Source organism: Eurytemora carolleeae, unplaced genomic scaffold (genome assembly GCF_000591075.1).
Source record: "Eurytemora carolleeae unplaced genomic scaffold, Eaff_2.0 scaffold319, whole genome shotgun sequence".
Classification (NCBI taxonomy): Eukaryota; Metazoa; Arthropoda; class Copepoda; order Calanoida; family Temoridae; genus Eurytemora; species Eurytemora carolleeae.
In genome coordinates this window covers 37,282-49,316 of record NW_019396209.1, presented here as the reverse complement: position 1 = coordinate 49,316, position 12,035 = coordinate 37,282, and the positions used below count along the sequence as shown (strand labels likewise).

At 31.6% G+C, this 12,035-nt stretch overlaps 1 protein-coding gene across 1 annotated transcript in view; it reads right to left on the bottom strand.

The window, feature by feature from the left end:
* Window positions 1-213: 213 nt before the first annotated feature.
* The window catches only part of LOC111698230 (uncharacterized), a 15,350-nt gene continuing 3,528 nt past the window's right edge, over window positions 214-12,035 (bottom strand). The window contains exons 3-14 of the mRNA XM_023468514.1: window positions 11,292-11,367; window positions 10,651-10,813; window positions 10,377-10,527; window positions 9,742-9,838; window positions 9,405-9,595; window positions 7,945-8,076; window positions 7,119-7,218; window positions 6,085-6,257; window positions 5,426-5,501; window positions 4,758-4,832; window positions 3,227-3,354; window positions 214-1,317 (exon numbers count right to left, since the gene is read on the bottom strand). Coding sequence (XP_023324282.1) covers window positions 1,249-1,317; window positions 3,227-3,354; window positions 4,758-4,832; window positions 5,426-5,501; window positions 6,085-6,257; window positions 7,119-7,218; window positions 7,945-8,076; window positions 9,405-9,595; window positions 9,742-9,838; window positions 10,377-10,527; window positions 10,651-10,813; window positions 11,292-11,367 — 1,431 coding nt within the window. The 3' untranslated portion in view covers window positions 214-1,248. The remainder of the gene's footprint in view (window positions 1,318-3,226; window positions 3,355-4,757; window positions 4,833-5,425; window positions 5,502-6,084; window positions 6,258-7,118; window positions 7,219-7,944; window positions 8,077-9,404; window positions 9,596-9,741; window positions 9,839-10,376; window positions 10,528-10,650; window positions 10,814-11,291; window positions 11,368-12,035) is intronic.

The following is a 12,035-nucleotide window of genomic DNA, read 5'->3' as shown; positions in this document are numbered from 1 at the left end:
TATAAATTTTTTTGGTGTCTCCGAAGTTATGGAAACAGAGATAACTATTGTGAACTGGACATTTTCATCAAGTAAAGAATTATTTGAAAATACATGGACAGCAAAAACTGCCCAATCACGGTCTTATTTCTTCTAAATCTCATTAAAAATAAACATTTATTTAACAAAAATGAGTTTATTTATATACTTACTAAAAATAAATTTTACTCTATTTTTTGTAAAATGTTATAAAACAAATAACAATATGGTTGAAATAAAGTTACTTGTATTTTATGTTATTTAAAACGTACAAAATTTAAAAATCAATTCTTCGGGGTCTTGAGTTTTTACCATTAAATGAATTGAAATGTTCAAATTGAAAGTTACAGCTTTTAGTTTTGATAAGTACACTATTTTTATTCTATTATTAAAATTATCTTGCTTTTCTTGGAGTCCATGGAAATATCAATAAAGATTTATGAAAAAATTCATTATTCTTCCGCTTAAAGTTTTTCAATGACAAAAAGACAGTTTTAACTTTAGAAAATTAAGTTCTTTTTTAAACCTTGCTAACCCGTCCTGTATAGTGTACAGTGTTTATAGTTTGAAAACTAGTCTGAAAACCTCAAGCTGTCATCATTGAAAAGTGAATTTACATAAAACTTCCATAAAATCTTTTTTGTGTGGATTACTGTAAAATATTTAAATTAGCTAATCTTAGAAACATGTACATGGTGTTGAATGAATGTACATGCATTGAAATGGAGTTTTTTGATTTGTAAAATGTTGTACTTTATGTGGAGTATATTGGATTTGTAAAATAGTTTACAATTAAAAAAGTATAACGGATAATGAAAATACAATCAAGTTATAAAAGTTTGGGAATAGAAAATTGTATACGAACTTTGTAATATTGGAACCGGTCAAAAAAAGGTTATAGTATGCATGTACATAAAATGCGTACAACATTCCAGTCACCTCACCTCTTGTATAATATCATTAGTTACAATAGAAAGGTACATTGTACGTTTACAAGGTTAACCACAAAGGATGAGAATTGATACGAATTTTGTTCTGTCTTTTTTCTTATAAAAATAACCATTATTTTATATTTTTTTCCTCCTGTATTTAAAAAATATATTTAGTACAGAGATGTCCAAATTAATTCTTCCGATTGTTATAAATTAATTATATATATATAGAGTAAGTCTCATTCTTTTTTGGGTAACTCTGTATAGAAAATCTAAAATGTCTGCTACTGATATATTTCTACAAAACATCTGATTCCTCTGTCAGCTTGTTATCCTTATACTCATCAATATACAGTGCTTCTTTATCCTGGAAATAGAAATATAAAGATTCCAAAGTAAATTCACGTGAGGTTAAAATCTTTAATGTTTTCAAAAATAGCTCCTCTTATCATGAAGATCTATTGAATAGAACAGAAAAATAAGAGAAACTCAATCTCTCTAAATCAATCGACATTTTACTTTTGTTGCTAAATTCTATAGACTTTCCCAAATGGAATTGAGTCTTTGCCATCAACTCCAATCCCTTTAGCTTTGCAACCTGATAGTGTAAACTTTTGATATTCAAAACTTAGATTACTATGTTTAAGAGAAGTCTAAGTTTTAAATATCTAAGGACATTTGGTTGCAAAGATATAGGGATTAGAAAATCAGAGTTTGTGGCAAAAACAGAGATTCAATTTCTTCGTTTAATAATAAAAATAAGATTAAAAGAAACTTCGGATAAATTCTCAATCATTATTCAGCAAGTTTTGTTTTATATTTTATTTTGACATGTTCCATCACTTGATAGAAATGTTTTTGTTTTTATGTAAAAAAAAGAATTTTATTTGAATTTTTTCTTCTCTTCTTATTTCTAAATTGAAAGTTTAAACCCGGAAAATATGAATAGTTTGGGGTTGCGGTGGTTTTACATTGTTAAAGGCATCTTTTATAAAAAAAAACATTTTAAAAAACTTAAATAATTCTTTGTAAAAATGTGTGTTATCAGCGGTTGATTACAAAAAGTGTATGTGTAACTGTGTAATTGTGAAGGTTGAATGAGAAATATATTAATTAAAAAAGTGTATTTCCAATTAAAGGCAAAGAGTTTTACAACAACAAAAAATAGCAGTTTCAACAGTTCAAACAGTTTGTGTATAAATTTGTATAAATTTATTTAAATAAAGCATTTTTTTCTTATTCTAAACTATATTAAGAATCTCATATTAACCAGTAACCATTCATTATTTCAACCCTATGAAGAATATAACATTGGACACTTTTCCCTCTAATTCAATTCAAAAATACCAAAGACAACTGATGATTTGATTCAATAGCGGTAGCTTAAGAAATTTATTATTGTTTTTCCTTTTTGGGCTTTTTGAGCTTTTTGAACTTTGAAGGGCGGAAAAAAATAATTTGATTCTCTCTCAATGAAATCATTTAACGAGTTCATGTATATTTAACTTTGCTGTGCTCCAAATTAATTGAGTCTTCTATTCCTTATATCTTTGCAACCCAATGTCGTAGACCTTAGAAATACAAAGTTTGAATTCCGTTTGATGAAATAATTTAAGTTTGAAATATCAAAGGGATATACCATTAGGTTGTAAAGATATTGGGATTCGATGATTTGGGTTTTTCGGCGAACAAAGACTCATGACTTTTTAAATTAACGCGAAAATAGTGATGGCCATCAATTTTGTGAACGAACCAAAATTTGTTGTTAAAAACTTAGCGAATAATGAACGACCGAATTAATTAGAAGTTCGTGCGAATAAATTTTAAAAATATCGTTTTCTAAAACGAAAAAAACGATTTACAATTGTTAACGATCGTTTACATTTTATGTATCAGTCAGACCGTTAACAAACGATCATCGTTCGTTTGACCAAATTTGAAATTAATAAACTAAAATTTTTTCGAACAAACTCAAATAACTATACTTTTTTTCTGAACAATTTTTTTTAACCAAACTTTTAAAATTTTGCCAAACGAATGTTTTTTTGAACGAACTGTTGAAAAAAAACAGTCTTTTTTTTTAACAAAAATGTTACTGAATTGGCAATTTTACTGAATGAATGATTTAATTGGATGATTGTTCAGTTAGAAATCGAACGAAATAAATAGAAATGACGAGGAATTTGAAAACGAACGACTGAAGAAAACGCACGAACGAATTGAAAAAACAAACGAGCCCATCTCTACTTGAAGAATCTATGAATAACAAATCCGACCTGTTTTCCAGTAATCAACTTCCAAGCTTGAGCTATATTAACCCTGTAGTCGGATACACAGGTTAGATATATTATAGGATTTCCTACAACAGGTAGGATAGCTGCCCAGAATATCAGAACATCATGCTCTACATACATATTATATTATATAGTTATAAAGGGATTTTTCATCGAATTCAAAAGAGAGTGGTGTACATCATATTGTACCGTGCACATAGCTTTGAAATTATTGGATATTTCAGAATAAATCAGTTGAAAAAATGTTACAAGGCTTAAGCAAAATATTTGCAAAGTCTATAGGCGTAATTTTAATTGAACTTTAATTTACAGAAAGCAATGTTGTTCGTTTTACAGTGGTACCCCACACAAAGCTTTATCTGATCTGGGAACTTTTGAGCGGTGGATATCAGCGTTAATGCTTGTTCTCCTCTTGTTTTTAATCTACAGATTAATGAACCGATTGGGATTAAGGATTAAAGTTTTCAGCTCTGATCAAGTCTGAATTAGATAGCCATGACAATAATTTTCAAAACTTTTTATTTTAAATTTTGATTTCTAGTACTACATTGACAATCGGGGCATTTCTGCTGTTGGAAAGCAATTTAAGAATTATTAGAATTAAACATTTTCTTCCAAATTATTGATCATGCAGATAAACGTTTCCCGAGTACCGAATATATATATGTAATATATTTGGGAGACTCTGTAGTGTACAAGACTTTGTTATGAAGCGTGGAAGAGAAATGGGGCCTAATGTATTCTTTAACGATATCCTATCAATAAAAGTTTTAAAAATGTCCTTGTAACAACGACGACATTTTAAACAGCTTCCTAGAAATTGAGAAGTACAGTGCTACCCACAAAGGATGAGACTTCAGAATTTGTACTGTCCTTATACTTATATTCGGGATCCTGTCACTGTAAGATTTTTTCTTTCTTTGCCAAATCAGTAAATAAATGCCATCAGAAGACTGCACTTAACAGAATACTTAATTTAACCTTGGAATCTTTATATTTGAAGAGTTTTAAGTCGGCTTTCTTATAGGATCATCCTTTGTAGGTAACCCTGTAGACCTAGCACGTTAAACTAAGATGGACGTCTGATATGTTTTTACATGCATGTTTTAGATTTCTAATGTGCAAACGGATAAATTTGTTTTTCTTATACTAAAAACCTATAGAAAGGTTACGAGGTCAGAAAGTCGTTAATATCTCTTACACTTCAACTTCTCATTGTGTCTTTTTTCCAGTATTTAGAATATCATCCATGTTTTTCATGCTTTGAAAAGTTTTGAACTCTCAAAATTGTCTCCATTTCTTCTTTAGCAAAAATCCGTAAGTCACATATTTAGAGAAAAGCCGCAATTGAATATAACCAACGTTTAAAAAAATCAGGGATATCTCATTCATTCTTGATCAGACAAATATTTTATGGAACCGTTGTGAATCGGACAATCCACTCAATCCACATGAAATCACGTGTACAGTCCTTTAAAGAAAAAAATTATCAATTATTATTTAAATATTTTACCCAATGTATTTGGTAGCCTATTCACTTGCTTGGAGCCATACGCAGAATACACTAGATCTTTAAACTGGATAATATCTAAACAGAATACACTAGATCTTTAAACTGGATAATATCTAAACAGAATACACTAGATCTTTTAACTGGATAATATCTAAACAGAATACACTAGATCTTTAAACTGGATAATATCTAAACAGAATACACTAGATCTTTAAACTGGATAATATCTAAACAGAATACACTAGATCTTTAAACTGGATAATATCTAAACCGAATACACTAGATCTTTTAACTGGATAATATCTAAACAGAATACACTAGATCTTTAAACTGGATAATATCTAAACAGAATACATTAGATCTTTAAACTGGATAATATCTAAAATTAAAACATTATTTATCTAGTTTTTATTAATTTCCATGGAGACCAATAAATTAGAATTATTCTGAAATTTGAAAATCTTTAAAAAGTTAGAACAACAAATTTTAAAGATTGGGATTTCACCCAAGAGCGAAAGTTATGTTTTCTAAAAAAAATCAGATTTTTCCCTTTTTACATTTTTTTATTAAAGAAAATTGCTACGATATGAAATTAAGACAATGCAAAGTATTGATTTGAAAACAAATTATTTTTCTAACTCACCACTTTTTATAAAAAATTTACTTACCGACTGGAGATTTAACGGCAATGAAGAAGGCACAGAGTGCAATACACATCTTGTAAAACCGGTTCAGTTTTCCATCCTGTACATAACAGTACATAGTAAACAAAAAATGTCTTATAGAACCGGTTCAGTTTTCCATCCTGTACAAATACAGTTTACAGTAAACAATACACAACTTATAGAACCGGTTCAGTTTTCCATCCTGTTCTTAACAGTAAATAGTAAACAATGCATATCTTGGAAACCCTGTTTATTTTTTATCCTTCATTTTCAACCCTAGTAATGTTAATTACACTTCTGAAATACATTAAAATGCGGAAAAGGCACGGTTTGGAACTATCCTCCCCTGGAGTGACATATCTTGGTTTGGAACTTTCCTCCCCTGGAGTGACATATCTTGGTTTGGAACTATCCTCCCATTGAATGACAGATTATGGTTTACAACTTTCCTCCCCTGGTATGAAAGATTATGGTTTGTAACTTTTTTCGGAACATGACTGAATAAGATATCCATGTTTTTCTTTTCGAAAATTAAATATTTCCAATCATGGTTATTCTTGGAAAGTGAAAAACTACGATATCTTCCAAATTATTGCTCAAAAAAAGTTTTAGAGGGTACCTTTGTGAATCGGACATGCCCTTCCATTAGCATCTAACCTTACCTTTGTCCACCTGGTGGTGCAGAGTAGGAGGGAGAAGAAGATCATGAGTAGGCCGGGGGCTATGTACGTGAACACGACGGAGCATATCATCAAGTTGAACCCAGGGTCGTTGATAATGTAGCTGTTGGGGTTCTCGAAGGGGTTCACATGCACATAGCAACCAGGGGAGTTAACTAGATACAGTTTATTAAATTAGAGAAATGTGTAATTATATAAGGACATAAAGTTGTTTGCTTACGGCTGGTATAGGGGAACAATCTGAAGAATATGATGGGTCACCGTTAAGGTTATAAAGTTTTCTACCTGTCTCCATGCTAACTGCAGCAGGGATATAATGGGATACCGGGGATATAAAGTTTTCTACCTATCTCCATGCTAGCTGCTGTAGGGATATAATGGGATACGGGGGATATAAAGTGTTCCACCTGTCTCCATGCTATATGCTGCAGGGATATAATGGGATACCGCGGATACAAAGTGTTCTACCTATCTCCATGCTAGCTGCAGCAGGGATATAAAGGGATACCGGGGATATAAAGTTTTCTACCTATCTCCATGCTAGCTGCTGTAGGGATATAATGGGATACAGGGGATATAAAGTGTTCCACCTATCTCCATGCCATATGCTCCAGGGATATGATGGGATACCGCGGATACAAAGTGTTCTACCTATCTCCATGCTATACGCTCCAGGGATATGATGGGATACCGCGGATACAAAGTGTTCTACCTATCTCCATGCTAGCTGCAGCAGGGATATAAAGGGATACCGGGGATATAAAGTTTTCCACATGTTTCTATGCGAGCTGCAGCAGGGATATAATAGGATACCGGGGATATGAAGTGTTCTACCTGTCTCCATGCTAGCTGCTGCAGGGATATAATGGGATACCGGGACATACATTTTTATACCTGTCTCCATGGTAGATGCTTCAGGGATATAATGGGATACGGGGGATATAAAGTGTTCTACCTGTCTCCATGGTAGATGCTTCAGGGATTTAATGGGATACGGGGGATATAAAGTGTTCTACCTGTCTCCATGCTAGCTGCTGCAGGTATACCGAAGCCCAGGGATAAAAGACAGATAACTGGGATGAACCATTGTAACCATTCACGTAATCTCGGCTCATCCTAGAGTACAGGGAGACACGTAAAAATATGGAATATAAAGACGAAACGTGTAAAATGTCGTTGTTTGTCTGGCTCAAACAAATTAAAAATCAAAAGTCTATGGTTCCCTTTAAACCAAGGTTCAAAGGGAACCGTTGTGAATCGGACATGCAACTCTATCTATGGAGGGACAAATAATTTAAAAATAACTTAATAACTTAATGTACTTATATACTAGCTTAATAACTTAATATAATTATATAATAACTTAATTACTTAATATACTTATATAATAACTTAATTACTTAATATACTTATATAATAACTTAATAACTTAACATACATAATAACATAATAACTTAATATACTTATATTTTAACTTTATAACTTAATATAATTATATTGTAACTTAATAACTTAATATAGTTATATGATAACTTAATAACTTAATATAATTATATAATAACTTAATTACTTAATATACTCATATAACAACTTAATAACTTAACATAATTATATAATAACTAAATAACTTAAAATACTTATGTAGTAACTTAATAACTTAATATAATTATATAATAGCTTAATAACTTAATATAATTATATAATAACTTAATAACTTAATATAACTATATAATAACTTAATAACTGAAAATAATTATGTAATATTTCAATAACTTAATATGCTTAAACTTAATATACTTATATAATAACTTAATAACGCATAGTCCGTTTAAATGAACCTACATCCTCATGATCCATCTCGAACTCGTCGAGGCCGGGGTATCCGAGGCTGGCGGCGTCCCAGAGGTCAGATCCAATCAAACTAGGAGCATACTCTTCCTCAACCATCTTCAAAGGGGAGGAACCACTCCGCATCTACAAACAAAAATGATGTTTTAATTTTTACTGTTAATACCTTTTACTTTAAAAAAAACCTGCAGTAAACTTAATTTTCACTTTTCGGTGGTCCTTCATGTAAAAATTGCAATGCCCGATTTACAACCGAACCCTTAAAAACTTGTTCTGAGCTGAAAACTTTAGAATCGGATAATTAATCTGGAGATTAAAAATGAGAGGAGAACAAGCAATATTTAATCTCGAGATTAAGAAAAAGAGTGGATTAAGCATTAATCCCGATATCCACCATTCTAAAGTTTTCAGCTCTGATCAAGTAAGAGTTAGATATCCATGACTTTGTTTCTTTAAATTAATTATTTTCATTTACCTTTTCTTCGCAAAAGTGACTTGCGCATTTCTTGTTTACAAGAAGCAATAAAGAAACTCACAGAAAAATCTCTATTCGAGTCAGAAAAACGACGTTATCTTCCACATACTTGATCATATTAAGAATTCAAGGGTACCCTTGTAAATCGGGCATTGTCATCCTTGTAAGGAGAGTCACATAAAATTACGCTCACAGTCTCTTTTAAATTAGTTGTCAATCTTGACAATCTACTTGGTTCCTTTAAACCAAATTATTATCTTAATTCCTTCTGTACTCTGTATACATATACTGCAATCATTATTGATTATTACATGTATGCAATTAATAGAGAATATGTAAACTAATGCCAAGGGAATAGGTTGTGTGTACACATTTGATATTATAAGCTTTATCTCAGTTTTCCTGGATAGGATTTAAACACTGAAGACCATGCTAGTTGCAATAATGATTGTCTTTTAATTTAATTTTCAGCCTTAACATCCACCCCTTCCCCGCTACCTCCATCCTCCCCCCTTTTCCTTCGAAATCATGGAACAAGAAAATTATTTACATTCAATACTCTATTACAGATACAGTTTAAAATCTATTAAAATCAAATCCAATTCACTGTAAAATTTAATTTAAAAGTAACAGGCTTAAAACTACCCATTAATTTTTGTCATTTATTATTATAAAGCTTCCTGGATCCGGATCCGGATCCAGATTGAAGAAACTGGAGTGCACGAAAATCGTCTTGATTGGATCCAAAATTACAGCTTTTACACTGTCCTTTGGGTCTATTGTCTGTTATTCAGATTCATGAGACCTGGACCAGAATTCGGATTAAAGAAACCGGAAACAGATGAATCCTTTTAATCCGGATCCTAAGTTACACTGCAGCACCCTGTGTTTTAAGTCTTTTACAGCTTCCTGGATCCGAATCCGCATCATACACCGGAAAAATGCTGATTAACTGAATCCGGATCCAGATTCTAACTACCTGGCGTTGAGGTGGAGCCAAATATCCATTCCCTGAGCCCCGGTTCCCAGGAACTGAAGACGACCTATCTCCCCGGCTCCTATCCACAGATCCGGCTCGATCTCCCCGACTGCCAGCTACGGATCCGGCTCGATGTTCCCGGCTGGCTATTGAACCATTTCTGACTCCCATATCATATCCTCGTTCGGAGCCTGCAGAAAACAAATTAAATGGAGTTTTCGCCAATTCGAGCCCCCCCCCCTGGATATTGAAATCTATCCTTTCGCTCCCTATATATGGAGGCGGGAAAAAGTCTAATGGGTAACCCAACACCTATATTTAGTAAAGTTTGATGCACCTGCAATAGAGTTTTCTCTGGAACTCTTTGAAAACCCTTTCCTGAATCCGGCCGGATCCATTCCTTGCTGACTTCCGGCTGGGGAATGCCCTTGCATCTTTGAAGAAAAAAGATTTTATCAAAATATTGAATTGATTCTCAAACTCTTATTTTCCAATCCCATTATCCTTAAAACCTGATGTCCTTTGAAATTTCAAATTGTGAATTCTGCTAGATTAAATAGTTAAAATCTAAGTTTATAACATCAGGTTTGCGTGTTTTAAGAATTAGAAAATCTGAATTTAATGAGAGTGATTAGGGATAAAAAATATTAAACTGAACTAGATTATTGCTATAATAAAGTGTCTCAATGTTGCCCCTTTAAACCATTTTTGGGCAAAAATTATAGAGATGTTCATTTTTCAATAGATTTTTGTCGAGGTCCTTTTTAAAGAACATTTTGCAAAAGAGACAAAAAAGAAAATTGACAGAATTGATATGTTTGCAAGATAGAAAAACGTTAATATATTCTGCATTGTTACTAAGAGTCGATAATGTCACTTCTTAATTGATTTTTTTTCCATAAAATTATGCAGACATTCTTTTTAAACATTTTAATACGAATACTTTTTTAAAGTTGTATTATCATTTCTCACCCTTTGGTTTGGTACAGATAATCTGTTGGAGTTGAATTGTTGTTGTTGTTGTCCGGAGTAACTCTGAGATCTTTGCTGTTGTGAGTTGTGTGTACGGTGGGTATATCCACTCCTGTTTGACATTCTGCTGGATACACGGAGAGAGGGTTCTCTATAAAAAAAAGTAAAAACGTTCTTCAAAATTTCCTGGGCAACGCCGGGCACTCCAGCTAGTTACGTATAAAGTCCCTTTAAAAAACGTAATTTATGTCCTGAATCTAGGGGTGTAATATACCTGGAAGGTGGAAGGACAGGGGGCACCTTCCTTGTGTACAGGATGACGCAAAGCGTAATAAGTAGAAGGGGGTACAGGGCGTTCAAGTAAAAGTCGAAGAATATTGCTGTTGCACACCAAGCGTCTCCTCCGCTCCAGGTAGATAAACCAACTATAAACCAATCTAAAAAATAACAGGGAAAAATGGTTTTGTCAAGGAAAGATTCCATATTCTACAATTTTATTATAACAATTGTGCTCGCATTCTCTTATTTTCAAATATTTGATATCTATTTTGAAATATTTATCATATATTTTCAAACCTTCAAAATCCATTTTTTTTAATATTCAATATCTATTTTCAAATATCTAATATCTGTTTACAAATATTCAATATCCATTCTCAAATATTTAATATTAATTTTCAACCATTCAATATCTATTTTTAAATACTCAATATCTATTTTCAAATATATAATATTTATTTTCAAATATTCAGTTCAATATCTAATTTCAAATATTTGAAATCCATTTTCAAATATTTAATATATATTTTCAAATGCCCAAGGTCTATTTTCAAATATTCAATATCTATTTACAAATATTTAATATCTATTTTCAAATATTCAATATCTATTTTAAAATATTAAATATCTATCTACCTATAGCTGCTGGAATGACTATAAGACACACTATTAAGTCTCGTATAGCTAGTCCGACTATTGCTACATGAGGAACCTGAAAACAAAAAAGCTTATTTAAAAAATAGAAGAGAAAAGATCTGAGCCACATAAAGTGCAGAAAACAAGCCTTTTTTGTCAATATCCTATTTTGGCCACGCAGAAAAAAAGTAGTAAAAATATGCAAGAAAACGCTTTATTTCAGTGACTGAAAATTTGTCAGATAAGTAGGGTTAGGCCGCTCTCTGATCTATTCACAGTGAACTAAACAGCTATAAAAAAGTACGTTCACTATTGCCCTATCTTTTCATCTTCATAAACGTTTAATGCTATATATTTATATATTTATATATATATGCTATATATATATTTATATATAAAAAAGAAGTAGACGTGTTGAACAGAACTTAGTAGTTCTCGCTATTCAAAAACAAAGTGATTAAATACTAAAGTGGACCAAACTCACAGTTGGATGACGACATTTTATGTCCCAAGTATTTAAAAATATTATACAGGGTGTCCCACGAAACATGACAGTTGGTGAATAGTTTAGAATGCCTTTTTCCATTATTTGTCAATTTGTTTGATACCAAATATCAATACAAATAATATATGAGAGTCATGTTATATTGAAATTGATTTCAAAGTAAAATATAATTAAGCAAAAGATTTGTTTAACTAAAAATAACTATGTATTGTATGTCATGTTTTGTGGGACACCCTGTA